Below are 21945 nucleotides of genomic sequence, written 5' to 3'. Positions count from 1 at the left end.
TAGGGGCATTAATAATGTAGAAATGAAACTTTTCTGCACTTTTTGGCTAAAGAAAAGACAGAATTGAATAGTGTAAAGACTACATTTAAAAATTTATGTTTGGTTTAAACATGGCCAGACTGAGGAAATCTAAAGTTTCCTTTAGATGAAAAACAAAAACAATTTTGGAATCAATAATCAATTTATTGTCTTTCACTTTGATGTAAGTTTATCGAAAGTCAATCTTTAATAGTCAAATCTTAAGCATCAATAGAAAATTTATTTTCTCTTATATTACCAATTGATCTAAAATGTCTGAAGTAAATTATTGACTCCGTCAAATAGTTTACATTTAATTCAAAAGACATCCTGACTATTATAGTAAATGTTACACTACATTTTAAAAAAAAAACACATATCCCAGTAAGGAATGAAGAAATAAGAGTAAATGGAAAACATCAGCTTTGCAAAAGATTTTATCATATTTAGATGCTTAAGAAGGCATTTCCTACCCCACATATATAAATCTTCTACCCAGAGCAAGCAATTAGATGAATTAGGTTCGTACTGAAATATTACTAGAGGAAGTGTGGGATTCTAACAAGTCATATATCTGTCAAACTAAAAAAAAAATGTTATTGAATCAGGAGTCGACTGTAAGCATAGTATAATCCCTGAGGAAGAGCAATTACAAATAAATTCTTCACCTCAAATTTAACAATTAGTTTAATTCACATACTGCAACAGTTAAAATTTGTGAAAATAGAAATATGAAAATGCAGATGTATGTTCTTGTCGTGCTGCATTCAAGGAAAAATGACACTGATGATTTTATGAAAATTGACAATCATCAAGGATGATCAGTACCAAGAGGCTTAAAAGAAAGGATCCATGAGTAGTTGACTTTAAATAATCTGAAACCTAAACCTTTCCTACTGTTAAGAACTCACCAACACGTAAAAAGGCACAATTACCCCGGAAAATGTTGGATGGTTCAGATCATGCAAAGAAATGACAAATTAAAAAAGACTGAGCTTTCACAATATATGACATGGGCAAAACAAGGAATTATTTATTCAAAGACACTTAAAAAATATTCCTATTTCATGAATTTTTCGTAAAAAATCTTTAAGGCCTAAAATGTATTGCAATTCCTGACATTTTTTAAACCTAGGCCCATTCATCACCATTAAAATTTACATTACTTCCATCAGTTAAAAACTTTCCAATCAAAATTAAAGGTGTCAATATTATTTTCTAAAATAGTAGGAAAAATTTAACTTCATGGTCATAAAAACACGGTGTGCAAGATTGTGACAGTACCTTACTGACATGTCAATACAATAATGCACCGGAATTTTAAATCTGACAGCCGAAAAAATTTTTTTTGCAGTTCTAAATTTCATTGCATACAAAGTAATACTTTGTATAACATATTAGGCCTAGCCTTAACCAAATCAAAAATGCATTTGATGAAAGAAATAATCAGATAAGCAGTTAAAATTTTTAAAAAATTATAACCCTCACCTCCATGCTTTACTTCAGATCGTATGCTTCCACATTATCACATAAGCCTACTGTTAGTATAAATAGTATCCATAATGTTTAGCAGACGACCAAACAGTGACCACACATTTTGCTATTGACAGGTTATTATTGTTGAAGAAGCGCCACCTATCAAAGCAGGTGCCCGTCTGCAAAGTTATCTAATCTTTAATCCGAAACAATTTGAATTAATCTTTAACCTTCAACACATCCATTTTGTTTTGTAAAACTGCTTCATAACATCCAAGTTCTCTATAAGAAAAAAATCCATTAATGAGAGAATTTGAATGTCATCAAAAATTGAAAGAAAGAAAATTTTAAAGAACTTTCGGATTAAATTCATTTCAGCCAATGAAAATCTTCTCTTTTTCTGGTTTCTAGATACAAGATGGCTGCCGTAAACAACAATAATGAAAATATTACAGTAAATTTTTGATTTAGTCTTGAAAATAATGCATGATTAACTCTTTAAAAATACATTTTGCCCACCTTTTGATTGGCTGCATTAAAGATATCCTCCCTGTTTCACCTTACTGTCCCGCTCTCAGTTCCTGAGCTGGATACAGGCTGAGGTCGGGTATTTTTTTATGATATTGAATACCGGTACCGTACTTCTAGCACCATTCTGGTATGCACCTCCGGTTATTTTGTCGAAGGCAAATAATATGGAAGGCCAAATAGAAATCTCATTATTTACTTATATGTGTTGAAATAAAAACTCCCTCTGCAGCCCTATATAGAATAAAATCAAATTTGGATTGGAATGAATCCAGTCTTCCTGTAAACCTATAAAAAAAACAATCAATATTGCAACTAGATAAAATATAGATTTTGTTTATCGATAATTCTAAAATGGAATTTGTTTTCTAATAATCTTTTGATATATTGACTTATATTTAGAATGAGAATGAGAAGGAGAGTAAAGCTCAGTCTATTCCTCAACTACCAGCTGCACCTAAACCTAAACCTAAGAAAGGTAAACCAAGCATTAAACAGTTGTATTTCAGCAATTCTAGATTCTGTAATTCTAGAAAAACTTGACCAAATATGATACAAAACCTTCATTTGACTTAAATGGAATTTGCAGTGAGCTCATAATCTAATCATAAATCAGATTAGTGCAAATGGAAGCTATAAGTGTGCCTGACTCACATGTAAAGTGTATAAACCATTTGAACAGTCCCTTTAAATATATACCAAATGTGCAAGTTGTAATTCCTAATTCAGAGGTAACCAATAGGATATGATCTATTTTTTTCAGCACCCGAGTTACCAGTATATGAAAGAAGAAATTGGTTGATACATTTACACTATGTTCAGAAAGATTTTACAACTTGTAAAGTACTAATAAAAGAACAACTTGCTGAATGTGGTGGCATGTGTGAATATGCTGTCTATGTTCAAGGTATAATTCAATCAATATTTTATTCCAAAATATATATCTGTTAGTAACTTTACTGTTTTAATGTGTACATCTATATTTCTCTATCGATGCACTATTGATGTCTTGGGCACTATTTTAACTAACCAGTTATCCTGTTACTTTTAATGGATGTCCACAGACTTATGTATCCAATCCATACTTGATATTTTTCAGCTTTAATATATCGTCAAGAGGGGAAGATACAAGAATCATTAGAGTTATTTCAAACATGTACTTTACTCAATCCTAATAGTGGAGAAAATTTAAAACAAGTAGCTAGATCATTGTAAGTGCTGTTTTACTTTAGAATATGCAGATTAGTGTTTTGATTACAATAGTCAGTGTGGCTGTTAATATAGTGTAAATTTGTCCTTATGTGATAACCTTTGAATGTCTATCGGCTTACGGTCCCTTTATGTGCATAAACCAATAGATTTGTGTTCACACACACAAAGAATTATATATTGCTAAGTCACCCTACATTTTCAATTTAATTTTGACTGAAACTCCAAATTTCAGGTTTCTACTAGCACGCCATAAAGCAGCTATAGATATTTATATGGAGGCTGCGACTATTAATCCTAAAGATTGGGTAATTTCATATTTTTTTTTACCATACTAAAATTTGAGAAAAAGATTATGATTTAAACTAAATGTATGTGTTGTAGGGACCCAGACTGAAATAGGTCAGTTGTCTGAAGATCGCATAGCGAGTAACAACATGATTTTTTAAGTTCTGTTTTAATATTTCTATATCACTATGCAATTGATGTATTGAGCACTATTTTAACTGTGTATTTCAATATCACTCTACAATTGATGTATTGAGCACTATTTTAATATTTCAATATCACTCTACAATTGATGTATTAAGCACTATTTTGTCAGAATATTATTATTGTGTTATTCTGTATATTGTTTGTAAATTTCTTTAATGCTCATATTTTCAAACAGTAGAAAATGTATCAAACTTGTATGTTTGCAAATGTGTTATTCTTATAGGAAATCTGCCATAATTTAGGAGTATGTTATATGTATCTGAAAGATTATGTTAAGGTAAGATTCAGATTCTGTTATATTTAGGTTAGTCAAAATATTGGATAAAGCTGAATTCAATTCTATTGCTGTCAAGCCTGTAAACATTGATATCTTCCATATAGTTGGAATTGAAATATATAATTTTCACTATCACTTTGTATATTATTAAAGTATAAATAGATTTTTCGTTGCAAATATAATTTCTTAAACTGTCTGAGCTGCAGCCGGAACCGATTATTTCAGATTATTGTTGCATATGAAGTAAGCTTATAAACAGACTATTAAAATTGTAATCTCTTAGGTATAAATATCACATACGGTAATAAATTAATTAAAGGGAATGTAAAGACTTCTGTGGTTTCTACAATTTCACCAAAACTAAGTTTTTGATGACGTCACTAATCACAAAATATGCTTATCACAAAAAAATATGTAAAGGATGTCATAAAACGCTTAGTTTCAGTTGAATTGCAGGAATCACAGACGTCTGATTGAAAATTGACGCTATCAGTGTCCCTGATACACATAAAAAATTTAGAAAACTTCTTTACAATCCATTGAAGGTTTGCATTGGTAACCTTATCATTCTTAATAAACCAAGGCACATAGATTTTAAATGAAATATATTTTCAGGCCAAGGAATGCTTTAAACAGGCATTGGAAATAAGGAGACATGATATAACCTATATTATGTTAGGCAAGTTACATCTTATGGATGGTGACATGAATTCAGCTATTGAAGTATATAAAAGTGCTGTAGAGTAAGTAATTATTTACTTGATCTTCTGTTTTGGGAGGTGATAAAGGTCAGTAAAATCAATTGTTATTGCTTCTGCTGGCCTAAGCAGTTCTGTTTAGTTTCAATGCAAATGGTTATCTCTAAAGGGATTCTAATGACTATGCATGTATGTTAGAGTCTCTCATAGCCAAGACTCTAACACAATCTGAGTTAATATGAGACAGAAGGGCGAATTGGAAGGATTTGAAATAAGTAATTGCAAATGAAGACTTCTAAAGTTTGGTCTTTGTTTCAAAAGTAAGCCCTTTGTCTCATTTGCCTCCATTTTATAGTTAATAAAAGGACCCATAGATGCTGAGCAAATTCCCAAGGGGGCAGGTAAAAAGCAACTATATATGTCCCAGATACTTTTGGAATACTTACTATATATTAACCATTATATTGCATTTCAGATTTTCTCCAGAATCTCCTGATCTCCTGACAACACTAGGTTTACTATACATGCAGGTAAATTTATTATATTTAATTTTCAGACATATGTTGTTCCTGCAATTCCACTTAAACTAAGCGTTAGATGACTTCACTAATTGCGAAGGGCCTCATGTGATAAAGTACATTTTTAGATTAGTGACATCATCAAACACTTAGTTTTAGTGGAATTGATGCTATCAGTACACGCTTATACAAGTTTAGAATCCCTTTAATATGATAACAATACACTTTCCAGAGTCTTTCTATTTGAATCATTAATACATTCTTTAAAAATGAAATCGAATTTTCCAGGTTAATCAATATCAGAAGGCTTTTGAGAATTTGGGAAATGCATTGACCTTTAACCCTCAACACACTAAAGCTATAATGGCAGCAGGAAGTATGATGCAAGGACATGGTGACTGGGATGTAGCGTTAACTAAATATAGAATAGCAGCTGTCAATACGCCTGAGAATCCTCCATTATGGAATAATATTGGAATGTGTTTTTTCGGCAAGAAAAAATATGTGGCCGTAAGTAAAGCTTCATTTTTATTGAAGTCTGTTTTCTTTACTAAATGGAAAAGAGTTTTTTCAAAGTGCCTCAGGAAAGCTTAACGGCAAAATAGGGTTCCCATCACTTAGTGAGTCATTTGCTTGCTTTCCTGCAGGCCCAGGTCAAGAGATTATTTTTCAACTTCAACCTGTCAGTGATGCTGGGAGGAACATACAAGGGACAAGGCGGCTAGTTGTTCAGATAGAACAGTTAAGCCAGGCCTTGTGTGTTACAGACTGGATACAGTTGAAAGTTGCAATATTTTTTTTTCTCGTAAGCCCAAACTATGGTAGAAAAGGGGGATAACTCCTTTGACTGATAATCCAACGTAATGAGACTTATCAATAGGAAGATATTAGAGGTTGAAAACTCACTCAGGGAATACTTTCAGAAACACTCGCCATTTTTTACTTTGGGGAGGATTTGAACTCTTGGCACCCTGGCCTAGCAGACAACAATACAACTATTTCACTGCCACCTTTAACTGAAATACATTTTTGATTGAATTTGACACAAACAACTGAAAATGGCTTATGTCTTTATTTTAGGCTATCAGCTGTTTAAAGAGAGCTAACTATCTAGCACCATTTGATTGGAAGATATTATATAATCTTGGATTAGTTCATCTGTCAATGCAGCAGCATGCTTCAGCTTTCCATTTCCTCAGTGCAGCTATTAATTTCAAACCCAAAATGGCTCACTTATTTATGTTACTGGGTGGTAAGATAAACCTTTTTTCTGACTTGTATATATAATATGGATTCTTATCTCCCCTTATGTTGAAATAAAATGGGGTCGACTCGATGGCTGAGGTCTGCACATTTGGGATTCATGGAAACCAATTGGAAAAGAGTTCAGAACACATTCCATAGTGGGTGGTGACAGAATTCAAACTGGGGGCAATGGAAATAGATGGGAAAATTTTGAACAGATGGAACTCTCTGATTGAGCACCACCATTAACCGTTCATTCTTTATTAGAGTCAAACTGAAGTTATATGGAATATCATCAACTAGGGATTTGAATTCAGGAGATTTTCTTAATGGTGTTTTAATGGTTAAAACATTCTCCTTTTCAAATTAGCAGTTACATGTTAAGGCTACTGGAATATTTAGGAATTGAAATGTTTTTTGTCTATTTTCTTGATTGTACAGTGGCCTTTTATATTAAAATTGACAGAATAAACTTATTAGATTCTGTTCATTATTGAAATTGTTCTGTTTTATGATTTTAGTTGCTTTAACCAACTTAGAAGATCCAGATAATGCTAAACAAGCCTATGAACAAGCTTTGTCTTTAGACCAGTAAGTATTGCAATTATACAAGCTACCCAAAATTTCATCCTCCCCAGATTACTCTACCTGGTGTTGCTAGCATGGTAGGACAATACCACTCTTCTTGAACATAAGCTTTCTTAAATTTCGAACCATTTTTTTTTATTTTTCATATAGCCACTTCAGTTAAGGTCTAATGACAGCCCTCTTGAACTATCATCAAATTCACCTTTTGACCTCAATGACATCAGCATTAAATCAAATTTCTATCGTTCCAGGACTGGAATTTTGTGATTGTTAGGTTAGGTCAAAAGGTTGATTTGACAAGTGTTTAAGATGGCTGTCTTTAGACCCTAACTGAATTGGTTTTATTAAAAAAAAAAGCTAATAAAAAAAATTAACAAATGGTTTAATTAGACTGCAGTCTTTATCATATTTTGACAAAATTTTGACCTTCTTGACTTTCATGATTAAATATCTTACATGTTAATTTTTTTTATTACAGAAAAGATGCCACCATACCATTGAATTATGCTGTATTTTTATATAATTGTGGTGATAAGAAGTTAGCTAGTAAATATCTCACTATATTTGGACAAAATATTAAAGCTTTGCCCAGTGTGGATCAAGAGGTATGTTTTTTTTTGTCAAGATCAACTGGTTGGAGGATTTAGATTCTCTCCTTCTCTCTTTTCATGTGGCAAATTACCTTTATGGGACACCTGCAAATGATTTGGTTTTTAGAATCTTGTAAACACAAATTGTATTGTATTATTTAGTTTATGCTAATTTTCTCATTTTAGTTATTGGACATGGCATCAAAACTGGCACCAGCTCTTCAAGTTGGTGAGAACTTAGTATGGAAACCGTCAGAGCAGGACAATGCACCAAGTGTCCCTAAAGAAGTTAAAGATGAACCTGTATATGCTCCTATAGTCAGACCAACAACATCTTCAGCAGTAGATCCAAGCATAGCTCCTACTCCAGATATACCGTCCAAAATGCCAGATACTGGTGATTTATTACTAGGCACTAGATCTGATACCATGATGTCTCGTGCTGATACCAGCTTATCTGAAACACCAGATCCTTTCAATCCTAAAGTTCAGGATATGTATTTACCAAGACCAGCTACATTGGAACCCTTACCTACATCTCAATTAGATCATGGTTCCTCATTACCACCAATAGCTAAAGCTAAACAGTTACAAAGTCTAGAATAAATATCTCATCCCCCTACTGTTGATCTTCAACCTGATAAGAATATCCCTTTTATGCTTAGGCCCCATGAAGTACCTGGTATGGTGCCTAATCACTACAAAAACTGCAGACTTGACTATCCTTGGGTGACTTTGATTGAACCTCTGTGGTCAAGTTAGATGCAGAAATGACGTAATTATCTTCAGTGGGCATGCCGAGTGAGGGTTGCAATCAATTTGATCAAGTTAAGGCAATATGGCAGACTTTTGACCATATATAGACATTCCATGCTACCATGTTAATTCGTGTTTGACTCTCCAAATAGTGGGTGTCCGACCCGAGCTTCTAGCTAGGTCAAATATTACATCACACGAGTTTCAACTCTAGAAAATATTAAAGTTCGGGAGTGACTCGAGTCTAACCCAGGATCCAATCGAAGTCATCCCCTTTACATCAGATGTAGATATCCACTCTTCAATAGGAAAGTGTACAAAAGGCCCATCAGGTAAAACTCGTGAATTTACATCCTTACTTGCATTTCATAACATGCTTGTTAGCCACTGTCAACGGACACAACATTGAAACGTTAGGAAACCACCAGTGATTTTTGCCACTTTGATAAATTATAGGTATCTATATTATTGTATTTGGTTGTAACTATATTTGTTGTGATTTGTTCTGTAGTCCGTCCATTGTTAATTATTTATTATGGTGCAACTATATAATACATATATTAAATTTGTTACTCTATTATTCAGTTTGCTTTTTCAATAGTAAAAAATAGTTATAATGGTTTAATTATTGGTTCTACATAATTTGTTAATTGATTATAAGATTAATTCTTCGCCGAAATTTGGGTATAACTCTTATGACTATTTTACTGAACCGAGATCATAATAATCATGTAACTGACCGACGTATTGATGGACTCCAGTGACAGAGTGGCGAACTGTGGCGAACTCACTGACGTTGTGGCGAACTTATTGACGTACTGACGTGATCAATTTATTGTGACCAAATAGCTATTGAGGAATTATCAGAAGCTTGTCACTTATAGCACCCAGTGGCGCATTAAGGGGGTGATTTTTGGGCAAACCATTGGCAATCACCAGTCTGTCGTCAGTGTCCGTTCAGCATGACATCATCCCGTGTCGCAATATCCAAATATAATCATGAATTAGATTGCCCTTAGACAGAATTTGAATTCCATTGAAAAACTGTGGAATAAGATCCAACACCACACCCAACTGCAGCAGAACTGTGTGTAACGTACCTGAGTATATGAATGAATATCCCCAATGGCTGTTCACTCAGTATGATTTTGTCAACGCCGTCTATACTTACATATATAAACTTAAAAAAAAATAATAAATTAAGGATTTGAAACGTAGAACCAGAGACGCCACATGCAATGACCGGTCTCTGGCACTTTTTGAAGCCGATCCAGTCGGTTTCTTCACCACAGATGAGTGTTGGATCAACCACTTCGAGACAATGCACCCCCTTTCTGCCCCTCCAAAGAAGACAAATGTGGTGTCTCAGTCTCAGTTTAACTGAAAAGAAACAATGCCGTTTAGCCGTTAGCAGAAGTGTTGAATTTAATGTATACCAAGCTTCATTGCCGTGGCATAACCTCTTCCGAGTCAGCCTGTGAACTTTTCAGCCTCCCTCATGATCTCGGATAAACTTATCTTGAAAGTCGATTGAAAGATTCAGTTAGGTATATTTTTCCGATTTTTCGTCCCATTTTCATCATCCCAGATCCCCCCCCCCCCCTCTAATTTTGTTAAGAAAAAGTTTGACATCTGAATTAAATAAGGATTTTGGGTAATGGTGTTTTCATCATATTAATCCAAGTTAATCACAATTGGCAAAGAGATAATCCTATACGAGATAATCCCTTGTAATTTGCTGTATTCACGTTTGGTGGTGTAGTCACGAGGGGTATTTAAGTCTAATATATGGTATGGTCTTGTATAAGACATGCTTTATTGATTTCTATATACCATTCAATTGGTAACCATGATAAAAGATTTACCTATTTATTATATTCGACATAAAGCCTAATCCACACTAAGGTGGATATTGTATTCTAATTGAAATGACACATACATAATTATTGTGAAGGTATTGACATAGGTCATAGGCATAGACATGTCTTTGACATAGAAACGCCATTTTTTTTTCAAGTGCATTGACTTGACATTCCCTAAAGCAGTTAGCCGAGCGAATGCAATGGATTGTTTCAACTATCGATTAATTCAACGCAATATGAGGAAATACGACTTCCAAACTGTGAAATTTGTGAGGAATATCTAAGATCGGTGACGTTCGAATGATATTTTTAGAACAAACAATCTAGATACATGGGAAAAAAAGATGTGGTTGTTTTGAAGGATTAATTAAATTTTTTTGTATGGAAGATGGAACTACCTTATAAGAAATACACCAAGTGACATTTAAAAGTGAGATTAGAAGGATAGATATGGGCAAATGATATTTTAAGCCAATTTACCAAGAAGTCTTTCTTCCAATTTATATGTCACGGTATATAACGTGACGGTTTAGGATAGAAAATGGATATGATATTAAAACTCCTTTTAATACTCCAGTTACCAGCGGTGCTTTGTCAGGGTAAGTCATTTTGAATAGCAGTAATAGTATCAAACCGTGTTATGAATTAAGAGTGCTATCAAAGAGTGCCAACTGGCGAACTCCAGTGTTACAGGGACCAATCGTACTTTGTCTCAGAAACGAGAATTTTATAACCTAAGCTAATCAGAAACAATGTTCACAGCTCACCGTCAAAATTTGAGCCTTCAAATCTACGTGTGTCCAGATGTAGCCACGTTTGAAAGATAAAAAATGACTCGTAAGTGAGTGAAATTCCCAGTTTGAAGTATTTTTAAAGGAATTGTGCGCTTTTCTTACGTTTCTAGTACCTTTGAAGACTATTTACATAATATTCAACACCCAAATCAACCCTACAAAATGGCGCAACTGTCCCTTTAAATAGATATATTTATTCAATAATATTTTATTAATAAGTTTGGATGAATAATACTTGACGACAAAAGCAATAGCCCTATTTCAATATAATGCATAATTATCCCAAACGTTTCACGTGAACGAACGAGTCTGTGTATAAATAGACAATGTTCATCCAACTCATATTTTAAAGTAAAAAAATATTTTCACTGTAAAAATAGTGCCCTTTATTTTATAGAAATACTAAATCAGAACCTGAAACATTTTGATACTCTAGTAGATTTCAGGTACTGTTTAAATATTTCAATTCATTTTCAAAGTTTAACTTTAATTATTTGTTATTTCAGATGATGGTAGTAGTGATTTGAGTAAAGCGTTTATAACACTGGGTATTTTATTCGGGGCCTTGGTGATTTCTTTAATCGTGGCTAAAATAGTGGACTTTTGTTACGACCGATCGACGTTAAGCGACGATGCCAGCGATATCAGTGAACACACTAGAAAATTAATTCGTGCCAGACTGGCTGTTATGGCATTTCCAAAGAGGGGAGAGCCAGTTAACCCGGCATCCAAAGCTCAAAGGGTTTCAAGAGTCATCCGTATATGGTCTGCCAAATCAAAGCGAAATTCTCAAATTAGCGCCGACATAGTTGAAAAAGGTGGCATTGATGTAAGAGGTGAAAAACAAGGTCTAAAAGTCGCCTTTATAGATATCCCAGATACTATACCTCAAAAAGACTTAAGCAAAAACACCACCGTATCTACATTACAAGTGCCCTTAGATCCTGATGTGATGGTCCTAGAGTCCGCCGATGACCTGTCCGATAACAGTGCATCACAAAATATACCGGTCGTCCTCAAAGTGCCAGTTCTTCCACCGGCCTCTACCCTATTAAAGCAGGAGACAAAAAAGCCAGTAGAATCTCAGATGAATGGCGCTAAATCTGCAGGTAGCGTTGCCAATACTGATACTCAAACGATCCAATTACCAAGCACTCCAAAATCAATACCAAAAAATGAAACGAAATCATCAACCGCAGTTCCAACGCCATTGTATGTTCCATCTACAAGTAAACCGTTAAATAAATCCAAAAGTGCGCCTTCTATTAACCCAAGAACTAATTCGCCAATGAAGGAGAAGCCCCAAAACGCTTTCCGATCACCATCTCCACCTAAAATACTCGTGAAAAAACCTACGGAATCTGAATTTGTTCCGGTTGTATCCCGCAATCCTTCAACAAAAACTAACATAAAAACTGTTTCAGAAAAAGACAAAAATCAAACAGATATAGTGACAACGCAGCCTAAGTCTACGCGCACAATGAGTGCAAAATCCGAGAGCAGTTCACCAAGACAAGCTTCTGAAAAACGACGGCTGCAAACCACCGCACGCTCTGCTCCTTCTAAAATATTGTCAACGTCCAATGATGACGGTAAAAAGATGGTTCATTTTAAAGCCGAATCAAAGAAATCGGCTCCACCTAATAAAAGTTTGAAATGAAATGAATGGAGTTTTACGTCCTACTTTTCTACAACATGTGGGCTAATGGAGACGGGAGTAAAAGTTTGAAATAATCCACGTTGATCTCCGATCTCAAAGAATGTTCAGTATTTTTTTTTTTCCAATTCGATCGGAAACAGAATGCCAGTCCAAAACTAGACTAGTATATTACGTTAGTGCCAAATATTTGTTTCTATTTTGTGAGAAATTGTTTACAATAAAAGTTCAACACCAATCCATTTTGTACTCAGTGATCTTCTCTGACAATTTGCGGTGTGGGGAATTTCCAAACCTTCATTAACACCCCCCTCATCCTTTTTGCCCATTTACAAATTTGCAGTTGAATGGTGCAATAGCCCTTTTAACTATTTCTGTCTTCCTTCAGATGGAAAATAAGGTACCCATTCGTCTGCAATCGAATAAAGGCAACTGCTTTCAGCAAGCAAATATAACATCGTTCAGTGTTCAGTGGCGCATACTGACACCATAAACTGCTTTCATAAACTGCTTATGGTGTGCAATCCCATAGTCTATTGCCAGACATGCAATTTAGCTACAAGTTATATAATGGATCCACTATCTGAAAACAAACAGTAGATTTTAATATATTCATTTATTTTTCTTTCCTTTTTTCGACTTATTTTTATCTTTTGAAGTTTTCTGTTTCTCCACTGTTTTTTCTTTTTTAAGTTTTTCAAATTTTTTCTTCTTCACTGATGTCTGAAAAAGGACAAAATCACAAATTTATAATATTTAAATTACTACCTAGATGGGGATTAAAAATGAAATGAATCCTACATTTCTGCACCTGACTGGGCTCAAGAAGATGGCCAACACCATGCAGTATGCAATTAGCAAAGTTGCAGAGGCAATAGTCTATTCTTTTATCTGGGGATCTTTAATCTGCACAGCCTGCAGAACACTGTTCCAGAAGCTTTTTTCAAATAAGCCCCTTCGACCTGTGTTGAAAAATTGACTTATGCTGATTGATTGAGCCCAAGCCTTCTGGTTAGAGAGCAACTCAACCACAGTAGCTCCACCTTAAATTCAATGAATGTTATCATCTTCATGTTTGCATTACCTAATATTGATGTCATGGCATGGACAATAAATTCACAAGAGTTGTCTTGTATTTAACAATCAGTTGGAGATCACATTTAGAGTAGACATACCTAACTATGTCAAAACTCGGATCTAAGTAGGTATCAACAAGGTTTAAAAAAGACTGAATACCTGTGTATCACTATCACTGTCATCCTCAATGGAGTTTGATATCTCTTTCTTCTCTTCTGGTATAACTAATTATACAAATAAAAATAAATATTGTCAAACACATGTTCAGTAAGTCCTTATATATTAGTAGCTTTTGCAATAGTTGCATCATAAACGCTTTACTTTGGCAGAATTGCAAGACACACAGGCACCAAATTGATGCCATCAGTCCCCCTGATACACATAAAATGTTTGGAAACTTACAAAATGAAAATGAAATGAATGGAGTTTTATGTCCAATTTTTCTACACCATCTGGGCTAATGAAGACCGGCAATGCCATGCAGGGTGCAATGAGGGAAATTTGGTCAGGTCAGCAGCATTAGCCTGCTATTTTTTAATTTCCAACTGTCAAGGGATCTTTAAGGTGGCATTTACTTCCACAGTTCCATCCTGATGTTATTTTTAACCAATCAAAGCATGTCCTGTAGGATCCGTTTCTTGCAAAGTAAGACAGATTGTAAGATAGCAATATTCGAAAAAAAAGAGGACTATGATAGTCTCAATGGGTTAAGCTTACCACAATTCAAAAGATGTCATACAAGATACGCCTTGATTGGTTAAAAAATAACTATATTAGAATGTGACTCTGGTAGAAAACTTGTTAGATTATAATGGAGACAAAAAAAGAAATTTTAATCATATTAACTATAGTTGTACATACCCATATCACCAATGATATCTTTAAATAACTTTCGTTTACGACTGTCATTATTCTGTATAGCTTGCCAATCACTTCGACGATGTAGAAAGTGATATAAAGCCAATTTTCGACACACAAAATGTCCATAAATATCATTCTGTAATCTTCTTAAGAAGTAAGATAATTCTTCTGCCATGGTATACTTCATATTGGTAGAGACACATTTATATATATCTTCTATAGCTCTACTTCCCCACTGATCACAAGCTATCTTAGCTAAGCTACCCTGTAAAACAATGTTAAAGATATACTAACTCTTGAGGATGACCAAAAAATTGATATTTTTAAAACTTGGTTAAAATGGGTCTTTGTTTATCAGACTTACATGTTTACATAACTATAAACAGAATCCCTCTATCAATAAAATAAGTTATATTTCATTAAACTAATAATTTTGAAACATGCTTAAAAGAGTGTATCAATAATCATTTAGTTTAATAGATTTATCATCTTATATAGAAATTCTATTCTTTAGTCATGGCACCTAGTAAGTCCAACTGATGAATATATAATATATACTTAATCTTATATATATAATATAATTAATCTTAATCTTTGTGTTTAAATCGGTTAATTCACGAGTCATAAATATTACTTATTCTGTAGGCCTTCAAGCAAATTAGCACTATTTAACAAGGAAGCTTAATCGTCACATTTGTCAACATAACCAAACCAAAATGAAAGATAATGAATATTAATAAATTGCTTTCTTTCTGATAAATTTTTGTTATTTAATATAAATTTAATACTGAAATTTGGCACCCACGAAAATCAACTTATTCAAATAGTTGACTCTAACATTACCTTAAACTTATCACAGAAGGCATCACAAACTTTCTGAGAATTTGTACTGCTTTCACAAAACGCCTGAATAACAAAACCTCCTAATTTACTGGTTGCTAGGCGACACAAATCTTCTGTTTCAATGTTTAACAAACTATCTATGATCATTTTATTACTGCCGAATTTAAAGAGTTTTTGTAAAAGAAAGGAACCATTTTTAGAAACACAATCTAATGGTACAGAATCTATACATATTCTTTCTTCAGCATCCTGTGAAAAGAAAATTAAATCATTATTTGAGAAGATATCAATGATTAGTGACAGCGCAGACTGACAAACTGGAGAGGGTAGGGGGGGATGTTCTATATCTATAACTGTCATAGGATCTGTATCACACATGGTCTGTTTATTTCCCATCTGAATGACTAAATGCCCCTATATAACTGGCAGGAGAAAACCAAGGTATAATGTCTACCTATTCTGGGATTGAATCAAAGACTTTCAGGTAAGCCAGCACTGACTACCTAACTGAGCCTACGCAGGTCCAATGAGATACCTTGAGATCATCTATCTATGTAAGATTTATTGGCAACAGATAAAGAACTTTCTTATACTAACCTCTTCATTTTGAATACTAAAAAACTCTTCATAATTCTGCCATTTTATTATTAAAGGTACTAGCATTATTTTCCTTTCCTCTGGTACAGAACAATGTAAGATGTTGGTTAATTGCTGTAAAGTATAATAATCAACTGATGACAACAGTGGTTAAAGTAACCCAGCAACCAAGTATTTCTTTAGGTGATTGATGTTGAAAGTTGTTTCTTTAACTGATTTAATGACCCAGACCAGTGCTTTCCATACAAGTAAGTTCCACATGCACCACAAGCACGTGGTTGGGATGTGCTAGTGAAATGGAATGTCGTCTGTGCCGTGTGTTTAAATTCTAGCAGGATTATTCTACTCAAGGTAAGAAAAACCTGATGCCACTTATTCTTGCGTGTTCCTTGCTATAAATATTGTTCTTGAAAGGGTTAACAACTTTTGCAGTGTGTTAAGTCCAACTCTTCCTAATTGGGCAGTAGAATAGCTAAGCTGGTAGCAAGTTGGATTGCTATCTGCTAAAAGCTTCCATGTAAGAAAAGAAGTTCAGTATACTCAGATAATTTCTTTGAGAATAGCTATCAAGCTCAAGCATGATGAAAGGGGTTGATGACCGACAGCAGCGCACTTCCGCATAAGGCAAATTAACTCGTACACATACCTTTATAAAGCGAGCTTGACTACATCGAAACTGTAAACATCCTGTAGCTAATATATCACAGATATTAAACATTGGATTCTTATTAACTATCTCTTCTAAATTCATTTCTATTTCATCATATAAATCTATAAACTAGAATAACAGAACAATAAGTAAGACTTCATTTGCTTGGTTATGTCGAATTAATGGTGGTCATACCTTTCTCTTAGAGATAGGAATTTTTCTGCTAAGCTTATCAGTAATAGTCTTTAAAGCTCTCTGTCGAAATTTGAGTCATCAAATCCATGTGTACCCAGAATTTTTCATGTTTGAAAGTTAACTTACTCTATCATATATGGATAAGACATGTATGGAACTTTGAGATATTTTTGAAGGAATGATGCAATTTCCATACATTTCTAGTAATTCTGAAGACTATTTATATTCAAATCAACCCCAAAATGGCACATCTTAAAACAACAATAAATCTCATTGAGAGCATATATCTCAAATTATTAAAAAAACTTACTTGTTCCTGTTTGATACAATTAATCATAGCCTTGAGGCTGTAATTAGCCCTTTTATGAAGAGCAAACTTAAGTAATCTATGTTGAAATAATTTCTTATATATTTCTTCAGATAACTCATCCCCAGCACATTGAATAATAGTTTCAAACAGAAATTGTTGATCTGTATTTTCAAACATTGTTGGTAAGCTGAAAAAATTCCACTAAAACTAAGAGTTTGATGACGTCAACAATCAAAAAATATGCTTCATCACAAAAGCCGCTGTGTGATAAGTGATCATTTTTTTTTTTTAGAGGCATATCATCGTGTTGAAAGGAAATCATCAGATATAGGTTTATCATACAATAACTCACCTAGCATCAGATCTAGGTTTATTATACAATAACTCACCTAGCATTAGATAAAGATTTATCATACAATAACTCACCTAGCATCAGATCTAGGTTTATTATACAATAACTCACCTAGCATCAGATCTAGGTTTATTATACAATTATTCACCTAGCATTAGATCTAGGTTTATCATACAATAACTTGCCTAGCATCAGATATAGGCCTATCATACAATAACTCACTTAGCATCAGATATAGATTTAGCATACAATAACTCACCTTGCATCAGATATAGGTCTATCATACAATAACTCACCTAGCATCAGTTATAGGTTAATCATACAATGACTCACCTGGCATCAGATATAGGTTAATCATACAATAACTCACCTAGCATCAGATATAGGTCTATCATACAATAACTCACCTAGCATCAGTTATAGGTTAATCATACAATGACTCACCTGGCATCAGATCTAGGTTTATTATACAAAAACTCACCTAGCATCAGATATAGGTTAATCATACAATAACTCACCTAGCATCATATCTAGGTTTATCATACAATAACTCACCTAGCATCATATCTAGGTTTATTATACAATAACTCACCTAGCATCAGATATAGGTCTATCAAACAATAACTCACCAAGAATCAGATATAGGTTAATCATACAATAACTCACCTATCATCAGATATAGGTCTATCATACAATAACTCACCTTGCATCAGATATAGGTTTATCATACAATAACTCACCTATCATCAGATATAGGTCTATCATACAATAACTCACCTTGCATCAGATATAGGTCTATCATACAATAACTCACCAAGAATCAGATATAGGTTAATCATACAATAACTCACCTATCATCAGATATAGGTCTATCATACAATAACTCACCTTGCATCAGATATAGGTTTATCATACAATAACTCACCTATCATCAGATATAGGTCTATCATACAATAACTCACCTTGCATCAGATATAGATTTATCATACAATAACTCACCTAGCATCAGATCTAGGTTTATTATACAATAACTCATCTAGCATTAGATAATGATTTTTCATACAATAACTCACCTAGCATCAGATATAGGTCTATCATACAATAACTTGCCTAGTATCAGATCTAGGTTTATCATACAATAACTTGCCTAGCATCAGATCTAGGTTTATCATACAATAACTCACCTAGCATCAGATCTAGGTTTATCATACAATAACTCACCTAGCATTAGATAAAGATTTTTCATACAATAACTCACCTAGCATCAGATCTAGGTCTATCATACAATAACTCACCAAGAATCAGATATAGGTTAATCATACAATAACTCACCTATCTTCAGATATAGGTTCATCTAAACCTAACACAACAGCTAGTTTACGACAATGTTTATTACATAAAGCTGGATCCAAATCATATTCTATCTTCAATGATGTTTGCAGCAATAAATTTATATGATTACTAATATAAGCTAAAAGAAAAAGGTTTAAAAAAATAATTTCTGTACAAATTAGGGGATAGAGACCACTTTGTCAAGGGCAATAACTACTAAAGAAACAACAATAAAAAATGGGCAACTGTGAACCTACTAAAGGTCTCGACAATCAAAATCTGGTGGGCAAGGGCAACAGCAATGTACTGCATACGCCCATATCAGGGTATAATTTAAATGATATAAGATAGGTACCTTAAGTTATTATTTAAAGGGTAAGCTAAGCTTATGGACACTAAATTAAATTAGCCAAAATCCCTTTTCTAAGACTAAAGTACAATTTGTCAAATGCATGGCAAACCGGTCTCTTTAATCAAAACATATAAAAAACTGGTACCAGTACTTACTCATATTTTTAAAATGTTTATATATTTTGCTAGTAATTTTACATGTAACTGCTTTATATAATCTTTTTAACTTCATTCTTGTTGATAATGGTACTTCAATATTCACTTCACTTACTGCAATAAAACATAAAAATTTCAAAATTAAATATCTGCATTTACAATCACTGAAATCAGTAAAATATTGTTTTCATTAACAGTTTCTAAAATAAGAAGGGGAGCAAAGAGGGCTCATCAAGCATGAAACTTGTTCGCTACCAAAGATTCTGGGGTTCCATCCTAGCGACACGACTAGACTAATGCTGTCATAAAAAAATTACCCTTATTGCATTTTAACTGAATATGCAGTCAGTATCACTGAAGAATCACTAAGGAAAATTAAAGAAAATTATGACTAAAAAAAAGTGATGAAATTTTACACATTTAAGGAGACAGATGCACCATTTTTGGGGGTCTTGAATGTATGTAAATAGTCTTCACACAAATGGATTTGAAGGCTCAAATTACAATGGTGAGTTATAAACACTATTACTGATTAGCTTAGCTAAAAAATTCCTTGTTTCTGAGGCTAAGGTACGATTGGTCAAAAAAAAAAATGGGACACACCTGTCCCTTTAACACAAAATATTCCCAAGTATTTAGAAAGAACTACTCAAACATACCTTCGCTCTTGCCTTTTCCTTTCTTTTGTTTGTGAAGTTTTCTTCGTTCTACACAATGATATTTGTCTACACCACCGATGATCTCTAACATAGTTCTTAATACCTGACAACAATACTGATTCTCAAAACAGACTTTCATATTCTTTAAACAGTATTTACATAACCCTAAAAATATCTTGATCACTTTACAGTTCTTTGTGTCATCATCATCATCATCATCATCATTGTCACTACTGCCATCATCTTCATCATTATTATTATCCATAATTGTTTCAATTTGATCTTCCGTTGTATCTGCCAACAAGGCAGTAAGTCTTGTTAGAAGCTGTTGAACCACATGACTAGCTATTTTATGTTGAATCAAGGTGGACAAAGAGTTGGAGATATGGGAAAAGAATAAAACCAGATGATGTTGTGAACATTGGCGTAATAATTCTTCTAAACAAACACTTATAGAATAGTCTTTACACACTTCACTTGCTTCTTGAGAAAACTGTTCCAAAACATTGTTCAAAAATAGCTCTGAAATATAATACAGAAAAAAGTACCATTTGAAAATCTATAACCTGGATCATTTTCAAGGAATTTGTTTTCAATTGTAAAATCCTTAACTTGGCCAATAGGCCTACAATACCACTAAGACTGTAGATAATAATGATAATGTCAACCCTACGGACAGAGACTAGATAGGTCAGAGACATAGAGCAGAGCCAACAGAGGCCAAAACTGAAAAAAAGGAGTAATAGATGCTACTTTTCTGATCCTAATCAGTTGAAGAAGAGATATGCAGTGTGCAATGAGGGAAATTTTGCCAGGACAGCGGCATAAGCCTACTCTTTTTTTAGTGCACAGCCTGTGGCTGATAGGGTTTCAGTTTATTTCCAATGGGATTGACCAGACCTTTTCCATGCGAGTCCTTCACTGACAGGACAGAAATACGGTCAAAATACTCACTGTGCCACCGAGGCTCCAACCAAGTGTCAGGAAAAAGAGGGTGGGGGAGGGGGGCTAGGGTAAATATAAACGTGACAACAGATGACGTACCTTTGTCTTCGTCGTTTGAAAAGCCAGACTGGAGTGTAACTATTACACGATCGTAATAAGTTAAAGTGTCCTTTTTCACTGACATTTTCGTGGATATATTAATATTGTAAACAAACACACGTGCTTAAGATTGCAAACCGGAAACGGTACAGATTTATTATTGATTCATTTTCGAATTCTTTCTTCGGGTTTTTTCCTTGTTTCTTTTTTATTCTTATGAAATCTAAACATTGCAAATAAACAATGCTACAGTATATATATTTGAAAATGAACGCGTCGTTATTTTAATTTGTCGAGCGAAAATAAGTACGTAAATGTTAATAATAGCTTTATATATACGTGTTCAAGATACAATAAATTACACCACACTAATAATCCGAAGTTTTCTCCTTTGGGTACTCAATATTTATAGCTCTACTGCATGCTACAAATTTAAAAGGTGTTCCCCAGAACAATAAAAACTGAAAACTCCAAATTCCAACAAGACCAAAAATTTACGTCCAGAAATGGAATAAAACTAATTCGGATGAACTCAAACAAAATTTACTCCACGGACAACTTCGGACAATTTACATAATCTTATTTTTATTGCGATTTTCTTTCTGCGGAGTACGTATTGCCCATTTATACGATGAAGGCCGTTTCGTAACTTTGCTTTTCTACTTGGCTGATGAAAGTTTAACCCCGAAGAATACTCTTTGAAAAATGGCTTACAGATATAGCTTAATTGCACGAAAGGGTGAACGACTATTCCAGAGACTAATTTCGGCTAGATCAACACCTGTTGAGGTACCTGTACTTTTTTGCT

General features: G+C 33.7%; 3 protein-coding genes across 3 annotated transcripts; 2 read left to right on the top strand and 1 right to left on the bottom strand.

Annotated features, from left to right (window-relative positions):
* Positions 1-2784: 2784 nt before the first annotated feature.
* LOTGIDRAFT_53377 (hypothetical protein) lies at positions 2785-7888 on the top strand (the record flags this gene model as incomplete). The annotated part of the gene is made up of 11 exons (XM_009063142.1): positions 2785-2929; positions 3122-3233; positions 3467-3539; positions 3950-4003; positions 4619-4746; positions 5177-5231; positions 5508-5729; positions 6300-6471; positions 6986-7055; positions 7531-7657; positions 7829-7888. Coding segments are annotated over 11 exons (1218 nt in total), but the record flags the coding sequence as incomplete, so codon positions are not given.
* A 2405-nt stretch (positions 7889-10293) lies between these two features.
* On the top strand, positions 10294-12949 carry LOTGIDRAFT_234898 (hypothetical protein). The gene is made up of 2 exons (XM_009063270.1): positions 10294-10859; positions 11561-12949. The coding sequence occupies exons 1-2, from the start codon at positions 10802-10804 to the stop codon at positions 12712-12714; spliced, it is 1212 nt and encodes a 403-aa protein (XP_009061518.1). The 5' UTR covers positions 10294-10801; the 3' UTR covers positions 12715-12949.
* Positions 12950-13886: 937 nt separating this feature from the next.
* LOTGIDRAFT_234897 (hypothetical protein) lies at positions 13887-21222 on the bottom strand (the record flags this gene model as incomplete). Its single annotated transcript, XM_009063269.1, has 10 exons — positions 13887-14012; positions 14650-14914; positions 15493-15741; positions 16090-16203; positions 16736-16867; positions 17244-17430; positions 18928-19066; positions 19435-19548; positions 20094-20615; positions 21138-21222. The coding sequence occupies 10 exons, from the start codon at positions 21220-21222 to the stop codon at positions 13930-13932; spliced, it is 1890 nt and encodes a 629-aa protein (XP_009061517.1). The 3' UTR covers positions 13887-13929.
* Positions 21223-21945: the final 723 nt, after the last annotated feature.

Source organism: Lottia gigantea, assembly GCF_000327385.1.
Source record: "Lottia gigantea unplaced genomic scaffold LOTGIsca_56, whole genome shotgun sequence".
Classification (NCBI taxonomy): Eukaryota; Metazoa; Mollusca; class Gastropoda; family Lottiidae; genus Lottia; species Lottia gigantea.
Note: the sequence above shows the minus strand (reverse complement) of the source record. Positions and strands in the feature narration are given on the sequence as shown.